Source organism: Penicillium cataractarum, assembly GCF_028827025.1.
Source record: "Penicillium cataractarum strain IBT 29864 chromosome Unknown utg000001l, whole genome shotgun sequence".
In the NCBI taxonomy this organism is placed as follows: domain Eukaryota; kingdom Fungi; phylum Ascomycota; class Eurotiomycetes; order Eurotiales; family Aspergillaceae; genus Penicillium; species Penicillium cataractarum.
In genome coordinates, this window is record NW_026622737.1 from 4539318 (window position 1) to 4566943 (window position 27626).

General features: G+C 51.6%; 10 protein-coding genes across 10 annotated transcripts; 7 read left to right on the forward strand and 3 right to left on the reverse strand.

The window, feature by feature from the left end:
• Positions 1–324: 324 nt before the first annotated feature.
• N7496_001584 (putative RNA-binding protein (Nab3)) lies at positions 325–3259 on the reverse strand (the record flags this gene model as incomplete). The annotated part of the gene is made up of 6 exons (XM_056694515.1): positions 325–878; positions 950–1170; positions 1228–1726; positions 1781–1960; positions 2046–2527; positions 2568–3259. The coding sequence occupies 6 exons, from the start codon at positions 3257–3259 to the stop codon at positions 325–327; spliced, it is 2628 nt and encodes an 875-aa protein (XP_056561244.1).
• Positions 3260–4233: 974 nt separating this feature from the next.
• N7496_001585 (peptidyl-tRNA hydrolase domain protein) lies at positions 4234–5080 on the forward strand (the record flags this gene model as incomplete). Its single annotated transcript, XM_056694516.1, has 3 exons — positions 4234–4499; positions 4614–4874; positions 4990–5080. 3 exons carry the CDS (start codon positions 4234–4236, stop codon positions 5078–5080), a joined length of 618 nt encoding a protein of 205 aa, XP_056561245.1.
• Positions 5081–5270: 190 nt separating this feature from the next.
• N7496_001586 (snoRNA-binding rRNA-processing protein UTP6) lies at positions 5271–6518 on the reverse strand (the record flags this gene model as incomplete). Its single annotated transcript, XM_056694517.1, has 2 exons — positions 5271–6359; positions 6429–6518. 2 exons carry the CDS (start codon positions 6516–6518, stop codon positions 5271–5273), a joined length of 1179 nt encoding a protein of 392 aa, XP_056561246.1.
• A 290-nt stretch (positions 6519–6808) lies between these two features.
• N7496_001587 (uncharacterized protein) lies at positions 6809–10128 on the forward strand (the record flags this gene model as incomplete). The annotated part of the gene is made up of 8 exons (XM_056694518.1): positions 6809–6847; positions 6909–7455; positions 7523–7649; positions 7758–7796; positions 7859–7943; positions 8002–8047; positions 8095–9905; positions 9970–10128. The coding sequence occupies 8 exons, from the start codon at positions 6809–6811 to the stop codon at positions 10126–10128; spliced, it is 2853 nt and encodes a 950-aa protein (XP_056561247.1).
• Positions 10129–11560: 1432 nt separating this feature from the next.
• On the forward strand, positions 11561–12823 carry N7496_001588 (uncharacterized protein; the record flags this gene model as incomplete). Its single annotated transcript, XM_056694519.1, has 1 exon — positions 11561–12823. One exon carries the CDS (start codon positions 11561–11563, stop codon positions 12821–12823), a length of 1263 nt encoding a protein of 420 aa, XP_056561248.1.
• Positions 12824–14129: 1306 nt separating this feature from the next.
• Positions 14130–17230, forward strand: N7496_001589 (cleavage polyadenylation factor subunit CFT2; the record flags this gene model as incomplete). The annotated part of the gene is made up of 2 exons (XM_056694520.1): positions 14130–14278; positions 14344–17230. The coding sequence occupies 2 exons, from the start codon at positions 14130–14132 to the stop codon at positions 17228–17230; spliced, it is 3036 nt and encodes a 1011-aa protein (XP_056561249.1).
• Positions 17231–17910: 680 nt separating this feature from the next.
• Positions 17911–19103, forward strand: N7496_001590 (amidohydrolase family protein; the record flags this gene model as incomplete). The annotated part of the gene is made up of 3 exons (XM_056694521.1): positions 17911–18345; positions 18409–18886; positions 18955–19103. 3 exons carry the CDS (start codon positions 17911–17913, stop codon positions 19101–19103), a joined length of 1062 nt encoding a protein of 353 aa, XP_056561250.1.
• A 663-nt stretch (positions 19104–19766) lies between these two features.
• Positions 19767–20660, forward strand: N7496_001591 (uncharacterized protein; the record flags this gene model as incomplete). The annotated part of the gene is made up of 2 exons (XM_056694522.1): positions 19767–19986; positions 20035–20660. The coding sequence occupies 2 exons, from the start codon at positions 19767–19769 to the stop codon at positions 20658–20660; spliced, it is 846 nt and encodes a 281-aa protein (XP_056561251.1).
• Positions 20661–20797: 137 nt separating this feature from the next.
• N7496_001592 (uncharacterized protein) lies at positions 20798–22034 on the reverse strand (the record flags this gene model as incomplete). The annotated part of the gene is made up of 4 exons (XM_056694523.1): positions 20798–20961; positions 21023–21403; positions 21457–21600; positions 21653–22034. The coding sequence occupies 4 exons, from the start codon at positions 22032–22034 to the stop codon at positions 20798–20800; spliced, it is 1071 nt and encodes a 356-aa protein (XP_056561252.1).
• A 1172-nt stretch (positions 22035–23206) lies between these two features.
• Positions 23207–26044, forward strand: N7496_001593 (uncharacterized protein; the record flags this gene model as incomplete). Its single annotated transcript, XM_056694524.1, has 1 exon — positions 23207–26044. The coding sequence occupies one exon, from the start codon at positions 23207–23209 to the stop codon at positions 26042–26044; it is 2838 nt and encodes a 945-aa protein (XP_056561253.1).
• Between the last annotated feature and the right edge of the window lie 1582 nt (positions 26045–27626).

Below are 27626 nucleotides of genomic sequence, written 5' to 3' on the forward strand. Positions count from 1 at the left end.
ACATGGAGATGGAAGACGGATGGTCAAACACCAAAAAAGAAAATACACAAGACAACTCCAACCTAGACACCGCCAATCACCCTAGTATCTAGAATCTTGTTGCCCTAGGGGGGCCCAATGAAACGCCAATTCTTGCAAAAGTCGCTGGGATGTTAGGAGAGAAATTCCAGCCATGAAAATGAAACATGAAGACAGAAAGCAAGATCTCGAAAAGAGAAAAACAGAAATGGTAGTCGCCGCTTTTCCAAGAAAGCCGAAGGCGATGGAAACGCCAAGCTCCGAAATATAAAACGTAAATGAGAAAGATGTGAAAGAATCATTAATTCATTGCTTCCATTTGGTCAGATGGTTCATAAGGTTTTGCACATTAGAACCAACTGGGGCCTGCCCCTGTGGTTGCTGGGCCCCAAGCCCTTTCGCCAAAAGCGAAAGCAGATTGGGGTCAGTGACCATGGGGGCGTTTGGATGTTGGAGATTATATGGTGGGTGGGGAAGAGGTTGTTGAGGATGAAGAGACGGCATAGGAGGAGCTCGGGTCGCACTACTGAACAGACTGGCCAGGTCGGCTGGTGGTGGAGGATTGGGAGAGGCGAAAGGTGACTGCGTGGCCGAGACGGGCTGTGATGAGGGGCCGGGGCGCTGCTGAAGAGCTGAGAGGAGAGACTGAAGAGCCGGCCCATCCAAAGTACTAATGAGATGGGCAATGTTGGGAGGATTCGAGAGAGTTGGCATGGGTGGATGAGGCATTGGCAGGGGCTGCATCGGAGCGAGACCGAATGCAGGGTTAGGCGCGAAAGAGGCTGCTGGTCCGCGTTGCATAGCCTGGGCTTGATGGAACATGACCTCCGCAGCGATGTTGGGGTCTAGTTCGGGGTAATCTAAAAACGAGATCAGCACGACCTTTGGTCACGAGGGAAGAGAGGTGGCGGTGAGATGGGGCATAGCATACCAGTGAAGCGGACATTATCTGGGCCCGCGCTTCGATCGAACATTTGAAGTGGGATTTTACGGGAAAATTGATTAGGGCGAGACAGCCTCACGACTGCCAAAACACCCTCGACATATTGGCGGTGGACGGCTGCGCCTAGAGGGATGCGAGGGCCAAGCACCAACACATCTACGCGCAGACCGCGGTTGCGGAAGGCATTCTCCACGTGGAGAATAAAATTCCTTTAAGAGATATTAGTTGTAGTCATAACGGAGACCGGGCAATATGTGCAAACTTACCGATCGAGCTCTTCCAGCACAAGAATCTGTACCTCCGGCACATCTCGTGGTGCCCGACGGGGCACTGGGAGGTCTGCTTCCCCTTCGTAGTTACCTCGAGGTCTCGGGCTGGGGCTTCGATACCGCCGATCGCGCGCATAGGGAGAGCGAGGTGAGCGGGGTGAGCGAGACCGTCTGCGCTCACGGCGATCAAATCGCTCTGGCGTCCTATCCCGTGAACGGTAGCCATCCCGAGTCCGAAAAGGTCGGGGCGAAGGAGACCGTGGAGGGCGATAGTCGTCACGACGGCGATGAGAAGGCTCATCGCGATAGTCACTGAATGGCAGCCGATTGGACTCGTGTGGCCGATCATAACGGTCGCCCGGAGCACGAGCGGCGCTGCGGGCAGGAGCAGTCCGGCTGAACTCGGGCGACCTGGAACGACGAGGCGGGGGTGCACGAGATGGCTCTGCAGGACCTGGTCGGGCAGTTGATCTTTGTGGCTTCGAGATTTCGAGGTCTGCGGACAATTAGGGAAATGTTTCCGGCGATCAGATAAGACGGTGGCACTCACGAATCTTTCTACCTCTTATCAAGGCCCCCTGCTCAGTCTGCAGTGCTGCATGACACGCACCGGCTTCCAAAAACTGGATAAAGCCGTAAGCCTGCTTGATTGAAATTTGGGCTAATTTGCCATAGTTGTGAAAGATATGGAACATGTCTCGTTTCGTTACTCGCTCGGTAGGAAGATTGCCTGAAAATAAAAATATAGATAACGTCAGTAATCATGGCCATACGAGAGGATAGTAGGGTTGAAGCATGGAGAAATGGATACTGACCGACAAACAACCTGGACCCAACGGGGAACCGGTCCCAGAGACCTTCGGTTACATAGATGCGCTCGTCGTGTAGGAACTCGTCATACTTCTTTTGCACTTCGGGGCCCCAGGGTTGATCATCATCACTTAGAGGTTTGCCCCCACGGGTTAGCAGCTTATCAAGGCGGCCTCTTTTGAACGCGGTAGAACCCTCTTGAGAGCCTTGCGACTCTGCGGCCGAAGAAGGGCCTTGCCGTTGGAAACTCGCCATGGGCGGCGGTGGGAGGTCTCCAGCACCGGACTCGGTACCGGGAGCGACCGGGGGGATAGATGGGGGATCGATTGGATGGGCATTGTTACTGGATTGGGCTGCTGCATAGGCGGAGGAGGGAGCAGTGTTTGGGGCGGCGGGGGTTTGGTGATGGGCATTCTCATTGCTCGGGGCGTAATTTGGGGGGAGGGAGGGGTCTTGGAGGGAAGGGCGGGCGGGGGAGGTCCACACACTGAGCATCCAGCGTGGGTGGGATACCGGGGTGAAGAGACTCGTCCTTGGGGGCTTGGTGAAAGGACGAGCCCTCCGCTAGAGAAGAGGCAGCCCCCGTAGCGTTCGCGTTGGCAGTGGCAGCAGAGTGTTGAGAAAGGTTGTCCAGCAGAGTCTGAAAGTTGACCCCCGCAGCACCCAAACCCATACCCTGCTTTCCATCATCTATGTGATCGGGCTTCAAGGACGAAACCGCATAACCGGCATTGTCTATGTCGCTAGCCGGGCCATAACCTTGAGAACCCGGAACAACCGGAGGCGCATGGGAATGACTGGAAGCTGCAAAGGCGAGGTTTGGGTTCATGTGCATATTCATGTTCATATTGCCCACCTGCTGTTGGGTGCCTGCGGTATTGGAAGGATAAAACTGCGCTGCCAAAGCAGGCATATCATTCATCACGGGCTGTTCCCTCGGTTGCGCACCCTGCAAGCTACTTGGGTCCCTGCGCAGCCCCAAGCCTAGATCCTGGCCATCCTGCGCAATCCTCGACCATCCATCTCGATCTTGTGTTTCAACGGGTTCCTGGGGATATTCTGGGCGTTGATATGTCGAAGTGTCATTAAAGACGGGGTCCATTTGATTCTCCAGGACGGGAATATTGGCCGGCTCCGGGATATGCAGTGGGCGCGGGCTTTCCGGAGTCAGTGTCTTTCCGCGGAAGTGAAGAGCTTCATCAGGAGGACTGGGCGTCATGTAGAGCGAGGGGGAGGTGGGCGTTTCATCTACAAGAGTAGAAAGGGGGGGAGGAGAAGGAGAGGGGAAGGAAGAAAAGAGTGGGGGGTAAGTAAGAAAGTCGAGGATCTTTTGGGGATCGAAGGTTCGAAGTCACGGGCCGAGAGGGTCAGATTGTGAATTTTGCGCAAGCTCAAGTGGGGCGATGAGAAAAAAAGAGTATTGAACCAAATGGGTCCGGAAGGGCGGTAAGGGTCCCTAATTAAGGCAGACGGGGCCGACACGGAAGGGAAGGAGATGGAGAGAAGTTCGGAGGGTTTACGAGGTGGAAAGAAAAGAATAAGAGAGAAGAAAGTGAAGGAGGAACGGATGATATCTCAGGATTAGGAAATTGCTGATATACTCCGTGGGGTAGGATGGAGGAGTAACCGTACAGGACTGGAGTATACTGCACTCTAGTACTGGACTACTCCGTACTGGTCTAGTCCTAGGCGCCTGCAGCCTTCATGTTCGAGGTCAGGAGTACATCCAGCTTGCAGGTGGCCAGTTGAATGAGAACTACCAGTTTAGCCCCGGTAGCTCCGCCAAAAAAACCTGTGCCTTTGACCACTTTCCGCCAATTACACGACCACCAGGTCTACCAGGTCAAGCATGCCAATCCTCCCGAAACTATTACGCAGAAGATGAAAGGGGGGGCCCATCAGTGCTTGGTGCCCTCATCGTTCTTACGTCGTTCACCACCTGCCACCTTATTACTAGTGGGAACCCACTGAAACTGCCCACGCTGAGGGGCTGGGCTTTCAGACTGGCCAGACCAGATCATCGACAAAAGTCGGAGAACCTCCTTTCCGCGGTGACCTGGAAATTTTTAATTTAGTCAGGGCAGCTCCACCCTAGAGGTTCATCTTTCTATTGCTTCAAAGTTGACTGTTTAGCATATCATATCATATTATTTGTCCTTTCTTCCCCTTCTCGGCGTTGGGCGCCAGCACCAAATGCCGCTCCGATCACGGTGGTGCGCGTTTCGCTCGTGGAGCAGAACGCCATCTTCTCCATTCCTACCATTCACTGCGCCCATTTCGTCCGGCCGGAGTGCAAAGTTTGCTTCCACGGGGTCATCTGACCCTCGAGACCCTCACGACCTCGAGCTAGCGAGGAGGTGGCTGAATGCCTTCGAGTCGGGCCTCAAGGCCATTCCCCGCCATGTCGGCCAGGTCTCGTTCAGCCGTTCAAGCGGGCCTGGCGGTCAGAACGTGAATAAGTCGGTGCAATTCCGATCCGTGCGAACGGTTCCCCCTCTCTAAGAAGTTCTAGGAACACATACTTTCTGCAGGGCTTCGGAGCTAACCGTGCGATCTTGGAAAAAACCTTACAGAGTCAATTCTAAAGCTACTTTAAAAGTACCGCTGGCCACGTTATTCCCTTTGGTGCCGCCTCTTTTACATCCTCAATTACGCGCCTCCCGCTACGCTACCGACCGTTCACAGGCATTGGTGATTCAATCGGACGAATCCCGGCAGCAGGCCTCCAACGTGGACTTGTGCTATGAAAAGCTTAATCGGCTCCTGGTGAGCTCGGCTAAGGAGGTCATTCCCGGCGAAACCTCCCAGGAACAGAAAGATCGCGTGAACAAATTGTAGGCCCACTGCTCCCTTTTTTGTGCTCTCTCTATTGCTTAAAATTAGCAGCATCATCCACATCCACCCCGTGGTAGTGGTACAGTACACACTTTCCTAACCAATGGCCTATAGACAACGCGCCCAAAATGAGGCCCGACTCAAGTCGAAAAAGTTCCACAGCAGCAAAAAGAGTAATCGGCGGGGAAATAAATACGATGATTGAGGATGGGGGGAGCTTTTTAGTTTTCCTCTTCCAAAAAGGAGCTAACATTATGACTAGCACATATACCACATAATAAACTATCTTCCCTGGGAATTCTTTTTTGCTTCCATGTCCAACCAAACAACGCCATTGAATGTGCAGGAGAATGTCCGAGTACGCTAAAAAAGGAATACAAATAGGGTTTTTTGGTTTACTCCTTGGAGGATGCACGCTCCGCGGTGCGCAATGTGGCCTGGATGACCTTCTTCAGCGAAGGGTCCAGGTCCTCCGTGTCCGCAATGGGTTGCAGCCAGCTCACCACCTCTTGGGCCAGATCATGGGTTAGAGCTGACTCGCGGAGACGGGCCAGAGAGGTACCAAGGGCTCGAGGGAACTCCGCAGATGTGACATGAATGCCTGCAGTGGGGAATTTGATGTAACAGATCTGCGTACGGGGACTGGTAGGTTTGTGCGCCCGCATGGTGTCCACCACGTGCCCCAGGATCTTCTGCAGGCAGGGCGCATCCCGGAATTCCAAAACCATCTCGTAGAATTCGGCGCCGAATCGGTCCTCGTTGTGGAAGTTCTTCATCGCAGCATCAAAGATGGCAATGGGGATCGCACCGGTCAGCGCCGGGGTGGAGTTCAGGTTTTGCAACGCTTGCTCATCGACTTCACCATCATTCCGTGTTGGGTTGACATCTTCGTCGGTAATGTCCGGAAGCGCAATCATGTCACCGTCCAGCCCTTCCCCGGCCACCTCGACTTTCGTCGGCCGCTCCTCGTCCAATCCCAATATCCGTTGACGAGCGATCAGCTTGGCGATGTAGATCAATTCCAACTTGGCATACTGAAGCCAGAGGTTTCTTGAGCTCTTGCAGAAACGGAGACCGCGCTGCATATAGCTTCGCGCCTGCGACATATCCGCATGGTCATCGAGCACGTACTTGGCGGCGTAGACCCATAACTCTGCGCTGGTCGGGTGGAACCGAAGGGCGTCCGTGAAGATGATGGAAAGCTTCTTGTTGGCTTTTTGTTTCCGCGCATATTCAATATACTGAATCCAGAGGTTGAGATCACCGTGGAACTTGCGAGTGGCACGATCCAGAATGAAGTAAATGCGCCGTTGGCCGCTGTGTCCAGCTGACCGAATTCCCAGTCTCTTTACTCGCTTCTTTCGCAGGGTCTCCAGATTCATCTCGTATTCGACATATCGGACAAAATCGACGGGAGCCGCTCCGCGCGCATTGAGCTTGTGCTCAAAGTCGGACCGCTTCTTGATGATCGAGGTGATTTCATCCTATGAACGAGAAAAAAGTCAACATTAGCGCAGGCCCAAATTTAGGCGGATCACGAGCGCGGGACCGACCTTAGTGAAAAGCTTCTTGCGCTCGTACTCCTTGAGCTCGGGCACCGACTGCTCGAGAAAGAATCGAGCCTTATCTGTGGCGGCGGACATGGTTGACGTTGTGATCTTCAAGGAAGAAAAAAAGTTGTCGGCATCCCGCATTGACCAAAGCACCGACCACCGGGACCACGCTAAACCACATCGGGTTAGCCAGCCAGCCAGCCCAAGGACACTCTGGAGCACCGGTGCATCCGAATGTTTTCCTTTCCTCAGGGGCCCTTGCTCTCTACAAGTCGTCATTCTCTAATCTTTCGATTCTTCACATTCGTTTCAGCCCTTTTTTTTTCAATCTCGGTCTCCCTATATATCGGTGCAGAGTTTCGACCTCCCTCTGCGCCGCCATGGCACCCAGATTCAAGGACGGTGATGCCGTGGTTGCCGTACGTGGCTTGACACACGCGATAAGCTCCTCGGATAGGCACTGACTTTTGAACAATGCAGATCAACGGAAAATGGATTTCATGGACTCACACTTTGTTCGCGTATGCCGCGTTCTTCAGCGCGTTGATTGTCGGTTGCGCGTTGCATTACCACAAGATCGTTCAGAATGAACACTATGGCTACCCCGACGAATGGTTTCCCTCCGTCTCCGCGACAATTGGCGATCGCTATCCCGAACGCTCGTTCTTCCAAGTCTTCATCGCCATCACTTCCGGTCCTCGCTTCGCTCTCGTCTTCCTGTGGTACGTGCTTACCGCACGTCCGAACTCGTCTCTCCCTAAGATCGTTGCCGGTGTTGGTGTCTTCCGCACCTTGACCTGTGGTGGATGGACCTATGTCACCTCCACTGACGATCATGACTGGCACGATATCTTCATGATCTCGTACCTCGTTGCGACCTTGCCATGGACGCTGGGCTGCCTTGCACTCAGCCCTAACAACCGTCGTGCCGTCAAGTACCGTAAGATCATGGCTAGCCTGTTCTTCGGAACTTTGGTGCCATTGATCTACTACTTCATCCAACACAAGGTCCACAAGGTGGCTGGAGGTAAGATTCAGCTTGACCCACTTCGATATTGCCTAGATAGGCTCACTAAGATATTTGTTTCCCATAGCATACACCCGTTACGCTTTCTTCGAGTGGTCCCTGATTCTGTTCGACGTCGGCTTCGATGCCATCACCGTGCTCGACTTTGAAGGATTCGAAATTGTGGTTCGGGATATCAAGGGTATCAGCAGAGGGTATGTACCGTGGCTTCCGAAATGACACCCACGACAAATGTATAGTGCCACATGTCACGTTTGGTTATGAAGAAAAGACATTTCCTAAATTGGCATTTATCAATTTAGACAGTTGAAAACGACCGCGGATTCTGTTCTTGAGAAAGAGTGCGTACATCCCAATTAAGTCCATTTTTTCGGCCCCATACGGAGGCTAACGTGTAGTATAGGAAGGGCAAGCCCGTTGGCAACACTTTCGGCGAGGGCTTCTTCTGGACTGAGATCGTTGACGCTGCCGCTGATGTTTATAATGGGGTATGACCTTGGGAATTGCAGTCTGATATCTGCTTCATCTACTAACTAGTGGCTATAGTTTGTCTTCTGGACTATTGTGACCGGTCTTCCCGTCCTGGTGTGGTGTGCGTACTTTTCCTCTCTCGACTACAATTTGTGCTAACCATGACAGACTTCCCTCTTTGGCACATGGGTATCTCGGGCTACGAGGTTGCGATTGCTGCTGTCGTTTCGCCTTTCTTCTTTGCCATCCCTTCTCTGCGACAGCTTGCAGTTAAGAACCTGCGACCCCTCCATCTGATCTCGCTGTCCGGTCTGCTGGCCTACAAGTTCCAGAATCCTGCCCACCGTCTGTTCGTGACTGCTTTTGCTCTCGCAATCACCTGTGCGGCATGGACTGCCACCTTCTTCGCCGAGCGTGCCAACACGCCGCGCTTGGAGACTCGCATCATGGCCTGGGGCATTGGTCTGATCATGTCCGTTGTTGCCAAGTTCGCTTGCTCCACCAACAACCCCCTCTGGCCCATCATGCACGCCGAGAACGGTGGTTGGAACAAGATTGGTCTTTTCCTTGCAATCTTCTCCGTTCTGCGCTCCCAGCGTCCCACGACTACCAGCGGTGGTGACTATCTCCCCGCTGGCGGTAAGAAGGGCTCGGCTCTCCTGGCCGGTCTTGGCTTTGGAGGTCTCCTCTTTGCCATTGTCTCTCTTCTGACTGACTCTAGCACCATGATCTCATGGGTCTGGGAAGGATATCCGGTTCGTGGTCCCATTGCCGTGCCGCACGGTGCCGTCACCATCTTCGCTATGGGCGCTGGTCTGGTCTATGGTATCTTCAACCCTGCGATTGCGGGTACCTGGACGGCCTTTGGACTTGGATCCATTGGCGCGACTCTCCTCACTTACTACCACCACTGGACTGGATTCTACGGTGCTCTGGCTCTGGCCTTCTACATCATGGCCGTTGCTCCTGTTCTCATTACCTCCTGCGTTCGCCACGGTGCTGCTAGCACCTTCGGTGTTGGTTTCCTGCTTTACGTCTTCCTCCTTCTCTTCCACGTCTGGGTCGTTGCCTACGCCTTCGTTCCCGGTGGCCCTCTGGTGCGTGAGCACACCGACTGGCTCATGATGACTACTATGCTCGCCATCGGTGCTGGTGTGTTCTCCGCTGCTACTACCAACTCTTCTCGCTCTCCCCGCAAGAAGCCCGTTAGCCCCAACAGCAAGCGCCAGCGCTCGTACTACATCTACGTCCTGGCGGCCCTGCAGCTGCTCTCCGTCTCCGTGGCTTACCTGCGCTTCCCTACCAATGACTACGTTCCCCACCACAAAGAGGACAAGGTTGTTACCGCCGGTATCTGGACCGTCCACTTCGGTCTGGACAACAACATGTGGGCTGCTGAGCGCCGTATGCGCGATGTTCTGGGTGAGCTCGAGCTCGACGTGATTGGCTTCCTCGAGTCCGACAACCAGCGCGTCATCATGGGTAACAAGGATGTCACCCAGTACATCGCAGAGGACCTCGGCTACTATGCTGACTTTGGCCCCGGCCCTAACAAGCACACCTGGGGCTCTGCCTTGCTGTCCAAGTTCCCCATTGTGAACTCTACCCACCACCTTCTCCCCTCGCCCGTTGGTGAGCTGGCTCCTGCCATCCACGCTACTCTCGACATGTACGGTGAGATGATTGACGTTGTCGTCTTCCACTCCGGTCAGGAGGAGGACCCCGAGGACCGTCGTCTGCAGACTGAGTATCTGTCTAAGCTGATGGGCTCGTCCCCTCGTCCCTTGATTCTGTTGAGTTATCTGGTCACCAAGCCGCTCGAGGGCAACTACAACACCTATGTCAGCGAGTTGAGCGGTATGAAGGATATCGATCCCACCGATTGGGACCGTTGGTGCGAGTACATTCTCTTCAAGAAGTTGAAGCGTACTGGTTACGCCCGTATTAGCCGTGATACTATCACCGACACTGAGATTCAGGTATGCTACTATTCCCCCAATACAAAGTTAACCGAAGACGTGACATGACTGACCCATAATACAGGTCGGCAAGTTCGTCATCGGCGAGCCCGAGCCCGAGGAGGAAGTCCGCGTTCCGGAGGAGTTGGTCCCAGTTGGCCGACGCTTCCCTGCACTCTTCCGTGGTGAGGGTGTTCGCGGTCACCGCTACCACGTCTTTGACGAGCCCAGGTATTGGCAGTAAACTGAGCTATACATAGCTCGTCAAAGCCTGGGACTATTTGACAGAAAATAATTGCTTGTTAGAGGTTACTAGGACTTATGATTTTGTGATGTGTGAAATACTGTGGAATAGGAAAGGCAGACATTCTATTGTCCTTGTGGATTGATCGCCTGCAGAGAATTAATCATTTGATTTGTTTCATTTTACGTGGTTGAGATGAATGGTTAACGTGCAGGAATGGCCTGCGCCTAGTTTAGCTTTGGCATTGTACAGCATGTAGAAACACATGGGTTTCTGCGGGCCTGAGATTTTCTTACGGTCAAGTTCAGTGGTGTGTACCATTCCTCGACGTCTCGACTTTCTGCAGTCAAAGCGGCGGGGGAAGGACAAAGCAAGACCCGAAAGTCATGGCATCCGAGTCAGCATCCAATTGAATATCCGTTTCTTTGTTTCTTGTATTCCTGGCACGATGACCTCATCAGGAACTCATTCTTTGATATGCTCCATCCAACGTCGTTCCAAGTTTTTGTCACTCGAGAGGTCTTACTCGATTCTGTTTCTGGTAGCTCGCCAGCACAGCCTCGAGGACCCGGCATAGTAGAGCAGTCGCATTTCGGGTTCGCGGCTGATTTCTTGGTTGTATGTGCTTCATTGGTCTTGTTCTTCCCTCTCCCACTCTACAGTACGAACTTATGGAGCAATAGCCACCATGCAAAACGCCTACTATAATATGTAGGCCTTTTCAAGGCGTGGGAAATTCAGAGGTGCACCCATGAATGCTCTTCCTCAATTGAGATGAACATTCTATGAACCCTTCTCCTGCTTCGGCAACGTAAATAAAGAATTTCTGGGCCTAATTATACGAGCCGAGGACAAAGCTTCCGACATCCTAGAGTGAATGTGATCTCTTCCTTTGTTGGGATTTCGACATTTATTTTTGATCATTTGGTTCAGAGGCAAGACGCCCTTGTTTCCGCTAAAGCTTCTTTCCTATGTCACCAGTCCACCTCCGAGTGGTCTAACAGACACTTATCGGTCGGGCAACTTGTACTCGAAAATTTTGTCTTGCATTCAGACAAAGAAAGACTCTTTCTAAGCCCCGGAGGATATAGTATTCTCAACGGCAGGTCGATGAGTTCGCTGTTGGTGTGGCGCATTTAGGAACAAAGAAACTATTCAATTCGCATACATAAGACATCCCTTTGTTTGGGCGAGTCCGCAGAGATTAAATTACCATGATCGCCTTCGGACTAAAGCCCCAGATCTTGCAATCCTTTTCTTCTTGAATCGAAAACAATAATTACAACCGCTTCTCGTTAGCACTATCAGTTCCTTCTTCGAGTCTCGTCGCAAAGAAATCAGTTTCGGTGTACAGGTAAAAGCTCTACCCTCCAGTATTCGCACATTCAAGTAAAAATTCATTGACTGTCAATTTATACAATAGACTAGAACCATGGCACCTCGAACACGATCTCAGACAGGTTCTATACCGAAGAAGGTAGTCCCGTTCGGCGATGAAGTCCCGACGAGAGGCGCGACTACAAGACTGGGAAGGAAGGCTGTTACCAAACCTGTGAAGAAGAAGAAGACGGAGAATGCACAGGAAAGGCTGCTTTTAGAGCCGCATCTCCCGAATCCACCAGCACAGCTGGACCTCAGCAAGCCTCTTCCCAGGGTTGGTTTATCGGAAACTGCGCTGGAGTTGCCTCTTGCAGCCGATGCTCCAACGGGTCAGCCCAGAATCTTCTATGGAGAAGATGCACCATATCCTCGTTGGAGAACCATACTGGATCAACGGCCCCTTGGCGAGGATCTTGAGAAAGATTTGATCAGGACACACCCTGGCAGAACTCATATCCCGGGGGTAGCACCAGGAAGCCACCCGAGGGCTAATGACTACACCATCGGCCTTGGATGTGTCAAGTGGGACTTTGAACCAGGTCCGGCTGCAGGCTGGGGTGGCTTGACAGGCCACCAGCTTTACGAACAAGCATGCATGCGTCTCAGAGCGGCATTGGATGATCCATGGGCTCGATGGCAACTGCAAGACGCTATACGAAAAGGCGAAAATGCGCGCTACATCGCCTATGTCGAGAATCCGGTACCGCCCCTAGTACGCTTCGGTGGCCGAGGTGCGTTGCAGGTGCCTCCCAACGACCCGCTCATTGTACGGATCAAAGAAAATGCTTATAAGATTGATCACATAGTCAAAAACAAACCCAAGTGGCTAGACATGCAGGAATTTGAACGGCCGTCACTTGCTTGGCGACCCGGTGAGGTCGAACCCGATATGGGAGATTATTCGCGGTTTGTTGGACTAATGAAGAACCATCGATTCGGGACGCTGGGTCCTCCGGGCTACCAAGATCCTTCTTTCGACCCAACTGCTAAGCTGAACGCCAAGCCTGTTGGAATACAGCCTCCCACTGGGGGAACAGGAGCAGCCGCCAACGCAGCTGGAGGGAGTGCTGTTCAACAGACAGAGAAAGCTGTCGGGAATCTACCTACTTTGAGTGGACAGAATCCGGAAACTTCTGAGGCCCAAAGTGTGGCTGGAGATGCAAAGAGGCTTATGCAAAATGGTGAGTACACTGGTGTTTGGTTTGTTGTCTTCGTCTTATTCAGCGGCCTGTTTCTGTATCTCTTCCTGTATGCTATCAAGATAATCAGATGCATCACCAGCACCCCTCGGGAGGAGATATGTCTGTCCTGGTGAAAAAGGAAGAAGCAGGATAGCCATGTGGTCGGCCATCAATCCCCATGGAGCCTTGCATGGATGCTCTGTTTCCTTTGAGATTAACTTGTATTCTGATCCTGATTCAGCACTGATACTGACTTGTCTACTTTCAACAGCGAAACGGTTTGTGAGAAACGAGCAACGTGAGTTCATCCATTCCCTTTTTTGAGGGACGCACCCTGTACCCGATGATACACCAGACACTAACAGTACTCTGGCTCAAGTACAATTTGTACACAAAGCTCAGGCTCAGCAACGAGGCCGTGGCAAAGCTGCAAAGAAAGCTCCCGTTCGGGGTGTAGCCCCAAAAGAAAACTTTGCTGCTCTTGCTGGAGCTGTCCAGGAGGATCTACCCAAGTTACAGCTTCCATCTAACGAGATGGATGAATCTTCCAAATATTTCCGTATGTGCAACGAAATCGTCGATGATCCCGAAGCGCGCCAGAAATACTATCCGAAAGTTGAGGCCTTTCGTCGGATTCGATCATGGGCTGGAGCTGTAATGCCCGCAGGTGTCGAAAGGGATGTCAAGGCAAATATTTCCAAGGTTCCCAGGGCTAACAGACCATTTTTGAATATGAAGAGGACACGGGAGGTGAGTGAGGAATAAAAATGGCCTGACAAAAAGCGCCGCTGATGACCAGTGCCTTAGGCTTCTAAGAATGGGTGAAGCTTTGGAGTTGTTTGACGAGTAGCAGCCCTGGAGGAGAACTTGAAATTTGATAGGGATCGTGGAGATAGGTATCTCCAGGCTAACAACTGGAAATCATGGACTTGGCCAAGCTTCCAGGAAGATATGTTGAGGGTGGGAAACCTGGGGGGTATATATTGTGATCAGGTTAAGACAAGGGTCCAGCGGGGTATCTGGGGGATCTTTGAACTTTGCGGGTGTCTGTTCTGCTCATTGTCATTTTGCAAGATTTGTTTGTAGTTTAATAGAGTTGTCGTTTTTTTGCATACTCGGTGTCATCACTCAATAGTTATCGATGACTTTGTCCATACTCATAGTTAGTCGGCCCAGATCACCTGATCGTCGACACAAACAGCACAAACACTTCGGGAAGGCAGCTTTGGCAGTGTCACCAAGGACCCGCTCACTCCTCAGCTTAACCCAGTCCCTTTCTTTCTGCGCTTCGATTGAGGGAAGGAGTTTTCACTGGCCAATATGAGATAATGAATTCCTCAATCTCTTGAACGAAAAATCCAACCCTTGGCTCCATTGCGCGTTGCGACATCGCGAAAACGCTGGGCGCATGCTCCCGTGTCTTAACGACAAGGAATCACAATGTTCACATTCACTCCCCTACTTGGGGCACAGTCGTCATACTCGAGAGCGTCACAGTCTATCCTAGAATTGGATGGTGGTATCAAGATCCTGGTGGACGTCGGTTGGGACGAGACTTTTGATACTCGTGACCTAACTGAGCTCGAGAAGTGAGCTCGAACCCGCATCTCTCATGCTCTTTGAACAATTTAAGCTGACCGAACATCTCCAATAGACATATCCCAACTCTCTCGTTGATTCTCCTGACTCATGCGACTCCAGCGCATATCGGTGCTTTCGTCCACTGCTGTCGAACTTTCCCTCTATTCACTCAGATTCCGATCTACGCGACGAGCCCCGTCATTGCCTTCGGCCGCACATGCTTGCAAGACCTCTATGTCTCGTCACCACTTGCGGCAACATTCCTTCCAAAAGCCTCGATCTCAGAACCCGGCGCGTCGTCGGCAGCATCCGTAGTAGGCTCGGTGGGAGATGGTGAAGATAGCACCGAAGCTGCTGGCAGCTCAGGTCGGATTCTTCTTCAAGCACCGACAACCGAGGAGATTGCCCGATACTTTTCCCTCATTCAACCTCTCAAATACTCTCAGCCTCACCAACCGCTCCCGTCTCCATTTTCGCCGCCCTTGGACGGACTCACCCTTACTGCCTACAACGCTGGACACACCGTCGGAGGAACGATATGGCACATTCAGCATGGGATGGAATCCATCGTTTATGCGATGGACTGGAACCAGGCTCGAGAGAGCGTCGTGGCAGGTGCTGCATGGTTCGGTGGCTCAGGAGCGAGTGGAACTGAGGTTATTGAGCAGTTGCGAAAGCCAACGGCCCTGATCTGCAGTACCAAGGGAGGTGATAAGTTAGCGGTTTCCGGTGGCCGCAAGAGGAGAGATGATCTTTTGCTGGACATGATTCGAAGCAGTCTGGCCAAAGGCGGTACAGTTCTCATCCCGACGGATACGAGTTCGCGTGTACTGGAACTGGCATATGCCCTCGAGCACGCTTGGCGTGATGCGTCGACTGGCGACAAGGGCGATGTACTCCAAAGTGCAGGTTTATACCTAGCTGGCAGGAAAGTCAACACTACGATGCGACTTGCCCGAAGTATGCTCGAGTGGATGGACGAGAATATCGTTCGAGAGTTTGAGGCGGCCGAGGGTGCCGATGGCCAAAAAGCTGGCGGCCAGGGACAAGACAAGGGAAGTGGGAAAGGCGTCGGTCCCTTTACTTTCAAGCACCTGAAGACTGTCGAGCGCAAGAAGCGTCTCGAAAAGCTGCTGGCCGAGCAAGGACCCAAAGTCATCCTTGCCTCGGACACCTCTTTGGCATGGGGGTTCTCAAAGGAGTCCCTGCGACAAGTCGCCGAAGGGCCTAATAACTTGCTGTTGCTGACCGAATCCTTCCGAAAAACGGTGTCCGAAGCAACCGAGGAAAATTCCAGCACCGCATCTCTTGGAAGTATGATATGGCAATGGTATGAGGAACGAAGGGACGGAGTCGCTTTGGAGAAAGGACCCGATGGTGAACTACTCGAACAAGTCCATAGCGGCGGACGAGAGTTGACTTGGACCGACGTACAGCGGGCCCCCCTGGATGCGAGGGACCAACTACTCTACCAGCAATATCTGGCTACAAAAAGACAACTCCAAGATACTTCCCAGGCACGAGGACAGGAGAATCTTGAGACCGCGGCAGATGCACTGGACGATCGTTCTAGCTCGACCTCTTCGGAAGACTCCGATTCCGAACAGCAGGGCCGAGTTCTCAACTTTTCAACAACCCTCGCGCACTCAAATCGGAGTAAACTGGCTCTTACTGACGAAGACCTGGGCATCAACGTCCTTCTTCGGCGCAAGAATGTCTACGACTACGACGTGCGAGGCAAGAAGGGGCGCGAACGCATGTTCCCGTACGTGGCGCCGCGGAAGAGAGGAGATGAATATGGAGAGTTCATTCGACCGGAGGAATACCTTCGCGCAGAGGAGCGTGAAGAAATCGACATGCAACAACGGCGATCTGACGCACAGACGAAGCTCGGCCAGAAGAGACGTTGGGACGAGGCGGCTGGGGCCGGTGGACGCAGGTTATCCGACAGCGCTGGGGGTCGCAAGCGCCAGCATTTGTCGACCAACGGCCAGAAAATTGACTCAGGCATTGCCGATGACCTCAGCCTCCCCTCGGACGGCGAAGGTGCCGATGCAGCTGCATCCTCGGAAGACGAGGCAGACATGCAATCATTCGAGGGTCCCGCCAAGGCTGTATACAACAAAGAGACTATCACGATCAACGCCCGCATTGCCTTTGTGGACTTTATGGGCTTGCACGACAAGCGCAGTTTGGAGATGTTGATCCCGCTTATCCAGCCACAAAAGTTGATCCTTGTTGGCGGAATGAAGGATGAAACCTCAGCATTGGCAGACGAATGCAAGAAGCTGCTCACTGTCAAGGTCGGCGGTGATGTCTCGACTACAAGTGCAGATGCCGCAGCTATCATCTTCACTCCTGCAAATGGAGAGGTCATTGACGCAAGTGTCGATACCAATGCCTGGACGGTCAAGTTGAGCAACAGTCTCGTCAGACGTCTCAACTGGCAGCATGTCCGCAGCCTGGGTGTTGTGGCGCTGACTGCGCAACTTCGGGCACCCGAGCTTCCCGCAGAGGAAGAAGATGCCGACGCTGATGCAGCTGGCAAGAAGATGAAGCTAGCCAAAGATGAAGCAGCTTCGTCTGCAGTGGCCCCGACTATCAACGGCGGTACCAAGACAGCTGAGAAGCACGAATCCTTCCCTCTTCTGGATATGTTACCAGCCAGCATGGCTGCCGGTACGCGGTCTATGGCCCGTCCACTTCACGTCGGCGATCTTCGTCTTGCCGATCTTCGCAAACTCATGCAAGCCGCTGGACACACGGCAGAATTCCGTGGCGAAGGTACTCTTCTCATCGACAAATCCGTCGCCGTGCGAAAGTCGGGCACTGGCAGAATTGAGATCGAAGCCGCGGCGCAAGCGTCAGCCAACCAGGCGGCACTTGGCCGTAACGCTGGGAGCTTCCTTGCGGTGAAGAGGAAGATTTACGAGGGCTTGGCCGTTGTGGCGGGAAATTAGGATGGCATGACATGTATTTGTATACTTCATGATGTATAACTTGATCGGCATTGAAGCATTCAGGAATTTCTATCATTGACATTTATGGAATTACGAACATCGACTCTTTCTTCCACCGCTGTAGCCTGTTAGTAGACCACAGGATTGGCACTCGGTCTGTTGGGGGATCTCCGTTTGTGCTGTCAGAAGGGCTTCCCGATCTCCAGATCCCCAAGTAGGTCTGGTCTGTCGGACAAGCTTGGATGGTGCTGTATCGCTATCAACCAAGTGTAAGAAAATAAGGGTTCCGTTGTAGGTACGGAATTTATGTTTATCCGTCCGAAGTAATAAATTGTGCCAAGACGGCTGAGTTAGAGTAGACCCAATTTGGCAGTTGTAGTTCCCTTAAATTGGCAGCTGTTGCTCTTACTAGCTGTTTTCAAACGCGATGGCTTGAGCCGCGTCGGACTTTCCAGCCTCGGTCTCCTTTAGTCTCATTCTAGTTTCCTTTCCCCCTCCTCGGACTTCCCGCTGCGCCTAATTCTGACTCGGCAATTTTTACTATGTAAGCTTTTCTTATTTAATGGCATCTTTCGCTTCTTCCATCTTGGATCCGGGTTGAATACTTATCTGTCGGGATTCTTCCCCCATATCACACTACATTCTTGGAGGTGTTCATATAATCTTTTACAATAATCATAATGCCCTCCCTTTTCCGAACCCTGCTCTTGGGAATTATCCCGGCAGGCCTCGTCAGCTGCCATGCAACTAATTCCCTGGGGTCCAATTATCGCATTGACGTCCATTCTCATGCTATTCCAACTATTTGGAAAGATGCGATGATCTCAGCAGGCTTCCCCGTCAAGAACGGTACTTTGTACAATGACGGCGCCCCCGTTCCTGATTGGACTCTGGACTCGCACATCAGCGCTATGGACAGCCTAGGAGTTAATTACTCGACCATCAGTATCACTGCACCAGGTGTTTCCTTCGTCAATGATGCTAAAAAGGCCAAGTCTTTGGCCCGAAGCATCAATCTCTTGCTTCATCAATATACCCAAACTTACCCGACTCGGCTTGGAGCGCTTTGTCTTCTCCCTCTTCCTCACGTCAAAGAAGCAGTCGAGGAGCTTCGAGTACGTTTATTTTGATACATGACACATGGCCTTTCAAATCATCTAATCTTGTTTTCCTTTTAGTTCTGCATGGACACCCTCAAGTTTGTGGGTGTAGGCATGTACACCAATGCTAATGGCACGTACTTGGGTGATTCTGCTTTGGACCCTGTTTTCTCAGCACTCAGTGCCCACAATGCCAGTGTATTCGTGCACCCAGCCTCCCCAAGTTGCACGTCCGTCGCTCTGGGTCACCCCATTCCGATGACCGAATATCCTTTCGATACCGTGCGGGCTATGGAGAATCTACTATTGTCTGGTCAGCGTGCCAAATACCCAGATCTCAAGATGATCTTCTCTCACGGTGGCGGTGCTATGCCCTATTTGGCCGCTCGCATTGCTGGTGTCGCGACACTCGACTACGCGGGCGGCATTCCTTTCGCCCAAACGATGGCTCAACTCGCTGGATATTATTTCGATCTCGCGAGCGCAACGACTGCCATCCAGCTTGCGGCTCTGAAGAGTTTCATCGGAGCCGGAAAGCTCGTGACTGGAATTGACTGTAGGCTCCCTTCCCTGCGCTATCTATACCCCAGGTTATGTGTAGATCCTGTATACTAACGAGGATAGATCCCTATGTGCCACTCACCCAGGCTTTGCCAGGCCTCAATGGCATCCAGACGAATGGCAATTTTACTAATGAGGAGATGGTCTCGATCAAATACGGAAATGCCTTGGAAATCTTCCCACGGATCTCCAAAGCCTTGAAACTGAATTAAAATAGCCTTCTAACAAGGTGATGTGTATTGCATATAAATAGAAGGAGAATGAACAAAATGGAAGAATATGTACAGAGAGTGACAGTCAGTCAGGCCTCTATCAATCATCACGTTGTCCCTGATCAACAGGATATGGATAGCGAAATATTTTCCAGAGATACGTAGATATACTCGCAAAGTCAGATCGACAAGTTAGCTGGATTCGCCTATATTTTCGTCTATGAAGCATCTCCGGTATGTTGCTAGTCGTGTAGCCAACAGGGCCGATATTTAACATTACGCGGAACATCAAAAAAGACTTTCGAAAGAGAGCTTTTGTTTATCTGATAGTTTCCATAATTCCATGTATGACGGTGTGAGGGAGCTTTCTCGGTATCCGATATCGTCTATATCGTCAGCTGGCCTGATTGCCAAGCCCGAACAACCAATCACTCCTACTCCCATTTAACTCTTGTCACCTCTTTGATACTTCACCATCTTGGGCTACTTTGATTTGGGGGCACGACAGCGGTTTCACTTAGAGTCTGGTGGCAAGGCTGGATGCTGACCGCTGATCCTTGTTGGGGCCGATTTATGCTGACGTAGAAGGCCATTGAAATTGAAACAAGTCCCTTCCGGTTTGCAAGATGAGCACGAGCGACCCTCAAACGCATTTCAACAGCTATGGCTTGCATTATTACGCTGAATTTACGAGAATCTGCAACGGATTTGGAGAAAGTATCGCATCCTTCTCATAATGTCTGGTACAAGAGTCTGGCGCGGCTGCGCGACGTGGGCCTGGACATACCTGGTACTCCGACCCGCGATCATAGCCAGATGATTGCAGAGTACAGCTACTGCTGTGTGGACCAGGAGAACCCTCATAGAGTGATATATCTATACCGTTAGTCTGCATCCCATGTGCCAATCTTCACAATTCTAACAATACCAGCACAATGCGCGGATGAAAAGCTCCAACGCATCCAGGCCGAGTGTATGTCCGAGGCCTCGACGCTGAACCGACGACTCTCACCCCTCTTGGAGTTTCCCATTTCCACAGAGTCTATTTTTAGACTACCCGATAGCATCGGACTCATATATCCGGGCGCAGACTCTGGCCCCAAGTGCTTGGAATTCATCACCTTTTACAGTCCTAAGCGTCCTATGATGCTCTACCCATTCCTTGAGCCCCACTGGCCTGGAGCGTCGTGTGCGGGGTTGGCACACGTCCCCGTCAGGTCATTCTCTGCTAAGACCATTGAGTCACCTAAAGGAAAGACGATTCTGTTTTGCTGCATCGAGTGGAAGAGCCTTCAGGATCGTGCAACTCTATATGCGGATCCATCTTTGAGAAAGGAGATGAAGAGAGCCAACGCGGAGTACCGAGCGGCTGTTATTCAAGCACTCGGAAAGACAGAGGAGGATTTGACTTGGGAAGAGGATCTCCAGGTCTTTTTTGAAAGCACCGGTGCGACCGATATCCAGCGTCAGTTTCTGACCGGAGTCTGGGTGAATGAGGCCTATTTGGGCTTGGGAAAGGATGGAAACAAGAAGTGGCGGTTATGTATGATCCTGTAAATTATGTCCAGGGTCTCATCTAAACAATCAATTTCTTGATAACGATAAAATGCATGCGACAATGGTAAAATAGAGCTATTCACAATCTGGCTAGCTGAATCCCTCCCATCTAACTATGAATATCCTTTTCCCCTCTCCTACTCCGTCGTCGCAATGCCAGTGTGCCATCGCACCTGAGAAAGATATGCCGCCACGGCAAAGTAGGGATAACTATCTGCGTTCATGGCTGCCTGATCGGGCTTACTCTCCCCTTGGGCCACGCTCACGAAGAAATACCCAAGACCAACTGGTGGTCCATCCGCTGCGGTAGACTGTGATCAGAACAAGAATGCGATTCTAAGCATAGGTAATTAGAAACATACCTGAACTAAATATCTGATGGGTCATCTCATGAAGCAGAGTAGCCCCGGGGGTCATATAACGATCAAGATACTGCGTCCCATCGGTTGCGATGGTGGTAGTCTTATAGTTCCTGACATCGTCCTTGAGTCGCGTGCCTATGTCATCCCAGAGACGAGGGCAGAAGTAAATAATCTGCTGGTCTTGGAGAGTCTGAGCATCTGGGTAAACTACTGGGGCGTCCTTTTTAATGCCGGTGCATGGACCTCCGGCAAGCCATCCTCTGTCTTGGGACATGTACCAAGTCATTTGAGTGGCATCGTCACTGTCGCTCTTTTCAGGTCTCAACGTCGGACCTCCTTTGTCAAAGAATGCCCAACTCCTGGTTATGCCTCCAAGTCCAGCTGTAGGAAGGGTTAGACGACTGGGCAGGATTGAAAGAGAGGGCTATACCTACGGACGTCCGTGATCGGAGTGCCTGATGGCATGCCTGCATACTCCGACTTCAACGTTTCAGTGTACTCGACCCATGAGTCGTCACAGCCAAATCGCCATTTCTGGTCCTTGGCATTAATTTGAGCCGTGATTTGATTGAATCTCCCTAATGTGATCGATCGGCATTGTTTCTCATCAAAGTACCATGACTTACTTACCCTTGACAGTTTGCAGCGTTCCCTCGCCTGATGTAACTTTGAGATACCTGTTGAATTTTATACCGAAGAACTGCTTCGCCAGCAGAAGAAGGCGTTCTCTATTTTTCTTCTTCGACGGAATCGCCAATGAACTAAACGTTGGTGTTGTTAGGAGGGTGTCGATTGCGTCGGTCGCCGCCGTGATCAAAGCCTGAATTTCAGGAACCATAGCATCGACCTGAGTCGTCCTGGAGTCGCAGCTTCCTCCCATATTGTCAGAGTCAGTAAGGACTTTGAAGGTGTTCGATGTCTTGATATCAGCGGCCATCGTCACTGGGGCTAACAAGCCCAGCAGTACGGTGGCCATCCATAGCAAGACTGGCCATCCGGAGGACAGAAGCATTTTGAGCCAGTGTAGGTCGGCCAGCGGAAAGAGAGCTGATTTTGAAAAATAAGAATATGAGTTATGTTGTTGAAGTTAACGAGTCGATTCTGAAATCAAAGGGGGTCAGGATCTATAAAAGATAATCGAAAACAGCCCCCTCCAACATATACTCAATACTAAGTCAGATGGCATAGGAGTAACCGATCGTCGGCCTCCATGGTAGATATCTCGCCTGCTATCGCCTTCGCCCCCATGCGCTATTTTATTCTGATATGTTCACGAGGTGATCCTTCGACATCAGCGTCGTCATCCCCTCGAATGGAAATCCGAAGTATACACAAATAGCATATTTCAGAAAGAGTCGAGCCTCATCGCGATTCTAGAGGTGAAACACGGCTGGAGGGGCCAACTTGAAGTAGAAAAGGAATATCCAGTGTAATCGACCATTTGATTTTAGCCTACAAGGGGTCTTTGGTCGAATGTCAGACTAGTTTCATCCTTTTATTGCGGTATAGCACATTATTCATGACAGCATCCATGTCTGGCCCCCAGGTACATACGTACCTGAATCTCTTATATACAGGGGTTATTCCATGCCCAGGAAGCTTGGGGTCTAATAGCCTTGCCAAGGGCCACGGTAAAGTATACAAAATAGATGTGCATACGCACGCTCGATGGCTTTTCTGCGATTCAAGACCCACTGTAAGCTAGGCTGATCAAGACTAATCCCCGACACCTAGGGCTCGGTCCAATGGACCGCGGAGAATATATGCCCCCACTGGTGCGATCACCCGCGCACTTTGTGGGGGCGCTGCAGGGGCCGAGTCTTGGTACTCGGAAGTTGGAAACTATACGAAGTACGAAGTATACCATAGGACTTCAACGCCAACTTTGCTGTCTCGTCGAGTTATCTCTACACTGTATAACGGGTAGATATCCCCATTTGTAAATCTGCTTATGTGGGGGCTAGGCCTTCAGCATGATGTTACTTTGGGGCGATGTCTGACAGGATATGCCGGATTGGAAGGATGTAGCTACTATGTAATTTGATAGCATAGGTCTGCGCGGCTTGGATTAGACCGCTATGAGATATAATTGAGGCCTGATCTGAACTTATTGACCTCTTCGATATAAAGCCTAAATACCCATCCAATTTATTGCCCTTTCTCTCATTCCAAAATCTTGATTAGATGGGCATCATGCTGCATCATCTGGTCCTGCTTCTTTTGGCGGCCGTATGGCCTGCCTTTGCATTTCCTCGTGCTGCTTTCAATCGAAGGATTCGCTCTGTCGGTGGCACTTCAATCCATGCACGAGCCAATGGCGTTACCGATGATATCCCCAATATGGAAGGCTTCAATATTACCCTAAGTCCTTCGAAATGGCAAGCCATTCTGGTCAGCTCTTTCGACCGACAGGCCACTGCAACACTCACCACGACTCTGACAATCTCGGATTATGAAACTGCTTTTACCATCAAGCCGTCCGATACTGCGGTGGACGCAGCCACTTTTACAGGCACGACTTCTGGCTATACCCTGACATCTATATGCTATCCTACCCTTGCTACGGTAGCGGGAAGCACGCAAACAAAGTGTATTAAAGATACCGTGACAACCCTCGGAGTCATTGATATTGGTTTGGTGGCCGTGACACCTAATCCAACTGGCTTTGCAGTGGGCACTCAAACCCTGACTCCCGGAGGAGAAGTGACAGTCGGTACGCATACCTTGTCGTTAGGGCCCAGCGGTGGCTTGATCATCGACGGGAGCTCTACTCATATCGACTCTCCATCGACGACCACAACTATTCTGGGCTCGACGACTATCCCGTCTCAGACGCCCAAGCAAACGCCTACATCCAGGACAAAAATACAGAGTACTCCTACGTCTACCAGCACGAGCACTCATACGACCAGCTCTAGGACAAGTACGAAGCCGTCGACCAATCCGACCACAAAAATTACCACTACCTCAAAAAAGCCAAGTGTAACCTCGACTAAGCCCAGCAATACATCTATCAAGCCAACCACTACTTCGGCTAAGCCTACCATTACTTCAACTAAGCCTATCACCCCCACTTCACACTCCACTCCCCAGTCATCTCATACCGATGAGATCTTGACAATTGGGACTCTTACCGTCACCGCGGATCCCAGTGGCTTCCAAGTTGGTTCTACCACTCTCACACCCGGTGGTATGATTACGGTTGGTACACAGACTGTTTCTCTAGAGACAGGTGGTGGCGGTGTCATTGTCGGTGGGGCTACCATTCCTCTCACGACGACTTCAAGCACATCAAGTCAATCATGGACCACGCTATCTGACGCATCCACCACTGGCCTCTACGGTATCGTCACTCTGCCAGACTTCGAGACTTTGACAACACCCACGATCATCACGACGGAGTACATCGTTTCGAGCACCCAAACCACGACAGGCCCTATCTACGTGGGAACTGGTGGTATCGTGCTTCAGTCATGGCCTCCATCTACGGATGACGACCATATCGGTACTAGTGGTGGCATCATCATCCCCGATCCCATTCGGCCGTCAATCTCGACTCCCACTTTGAAATGCCCAGCTATTCTCGCTTGGCTTTGTGGATCTGACCATACAAGCACGACGGACGATGGGTCGGATGTTGATCCGGATGATAAGCCCAATAGCAATCCTGCTGATGATCCGAACAAGGATGACAATCCTACAACGGAACCTACTTCGACTCACACCTCGACAACATCGACAACTTCGAAGACTTCATCAACTTCCACGACTTCGACTTCTACATGTACCAAAACTCAGACTGTGACCGACTGCGGTGTTACATGTAGCCCTACCGTCGTGAGTGGCCAGTCTACTACGACGACAACCTGCTTCACGACTTCGTGTAGTACCGTGGAGGGATGTTCTGCAACTGGCACGACATCAACTACCACCATTACATCTGAGGCATGCGGTACTGGAACCGCAAGCTCGGCTTGTCCGACATTCACCGATGGACCTGGATGGGTTTACCCTGATACCACCATCGACACAGCGGCAGTTAACTCGCTGGCGTCTTCTATCATGTCCGCAGACGCTTCGCTCCTGGCAGCATTCTCGTCGGCATTAGCGAGTAGCACTCCCACAACGATGGCCACAACCACCAGCACAACCCATAGCAGTGCTGTTACCAGAACGACAAGCCATACTGCGCCGTCGACTACCAAGACAACTTCTCAGACCACAAAAACCAGCACCAGCAGCAAATCCAAGACAACCTCCGCCACTACGACCTCTGCTCTAACTTGCATTAATCAATACGATTCCGAAACCGACGAGGATAGCTGCTACTGCGAGGGACACACCGGATCATACCAGACCATGAGTTCGACCTCCGGAATGACAAACTATCAACCTTGTGCCTGGACGACCCTGCCACCACTATACACGGACGTCAACGTCGGCCCGATCACAAGCACGCTCTCCGACGGAGACGTCGTCTACTGTACATCCGCCCACTGGGCCGAAGACGGAGGAAGCAGCAAGTACTGCCTAGGCTCAGTGTCCACCATCTCAACGGCATCTCACACGTCCACCACCACGAGCAAATCCTCCACGACATCCTCCGGCGTCTCCGCAACGGGAACCGGAAAGCCAACGGGGGAAATATACATCGGCATCGTCACCGAGGGATACACGTTTACCTGGAACGTCTACATCCCGGGCGTCATAGGTACCATTCCAGACTGGTGCGACGACTCGAATGGAACCATGACGGCGAGCGGGGATACCACGCGGTACTATTACCCTCCCGATATCAAATTCCAAGATTTGAATGGCAAGGCTAGTGAGTTGCCCTGCGTGTATACGGGAGATAAGGATACCGTGGGGACGTTGGGTTGTGAGGGGGTGGGAACGGTCCCGTGTACGAGTGATTTCGCGGAGAGTGATGCCTCGCCGATATGCTATAATAGCGTGTTATATGCGGGGTCTGCTTTCCCTCGGGTTTATTGCAAGTGGTATGGGAGTGATGGCGATGCGTGAGGAAGGCAATTTGCAGAGTAAACTTTGATGGATTATATTGTACGTTTTTTTGTTCAGGGGGCTTTGACTTGGGACATTTTCTGACTGCTCTAGTTTTTGGTTTTAGTCGCACTCTCAAGAGTATAGACAGATTGAATAGCAGTATGGAATTGAGTTTGCTGCGATAGCGAATCCAAATTTGTACATTCATCTTCTTTCATAAGACTATGATCAGTCATATTTCAACCATGGTGGTCTGTGGATGTTAGTTTAGTAGTACTTCACGCCACAGTACGCTCTGTATAGTCAGTTCCAGTATATAGACAGAATTCTCAAGTTCCGACCGTCTCATTAAGCATTTCAGCAATGCAGAGCAATGCAGCGTTGCTGATCGACTGGTCACAAGCATCTAGCTGGCGCAGAGATGGCGCAATCCGGTCATTCCCTGTTTACCCTGTTCAACAGTCCAGACGAGAGCAGGCGGTTTCTTCTTCCAACCCCGCAGAACCATGACCACCGACAATCCTCCCTTTCACCATCTTCTTTTCATCATCGTGCGAATCATCCAGGAACCGAGAAAGAATAATCACCCGGTGGCGGGATGTTTTACTCGATCAAAACCCAACTCACTCTCCTCATCCATCGGAGGCCGCCGACCGCAGAGGAGACTCCAGCAAAGAAAATGCGACCGCCGAGAGGGGCCGAATCCACCGTTTTCCAGCACTTTTTATTGCCAGCGCAGTCGGAGGCACTGCGATTCGCTCGAGGGTTTTCATCGAGTAAGGGAAAAGGATCGGAAGGGGCAGACGGGCAGTTTTGATCGAGTAACGGGCTGCTGATAAAACGGAGTCGCATTCGGATCGGACGGCCCAGTGATAAGCCTCTGGAGGTCTTCGGAGGTGCCCGACGTCTTTCAACGAGGCCTGGATCTCTTGGGTCTTTCCATGTTTCATCGGCCAACCATCGGCCGTGGTTTTCGTCTCCCTGAGAATTCTCCATTGGTGATTCCGAACCGTGGATCGAGAGTCGTGATTTAGTGCTTTGTATGGATGACTCCTGTGCCTTGTGACTATTAACCACTCGTTAATAGGGTCACCATCGACCAGCGCCACCCCCAGGACAATGTTATGGCAGATCCATCATCCTACGCCTGTAGGAGCCCGCCGCAAAGAGCCAAATGTCGGAAGACCGCGCTCAGACATCTTTCCCCTCCCGATACGGTAAAGGTGAGGGTATTCGGTAGGATCCTCTGCATGTGCACTGGCACCCAAGTCCGTGCTGACTGGCTCTTCATTCCGAGTACCCGCCATGCAGTTCAACAGCACTGCAGTTTAGCCACCCATTTGCCAATTATCGAGTAATCGCAACGACATCGGGGGTCTTGGGAAATGTCCTCGGCACTCGACCGGGTGGGACTTCCCCCAGTGGGTACATCTCGATGCTCTTTTTTTTTCTTTCCCGTTGACTGCCTGTGGGTCAACGGAGTTCCATAGGGTAAAGAAATTTTGAGTTTCCCCTTCTGGTCCATGGCTGTGCTTTGTTATTTATATCCCCCCGGACTTCCTTATCTCTGCCCCTCTTCATCCTTTACTTCCCCCTCCTG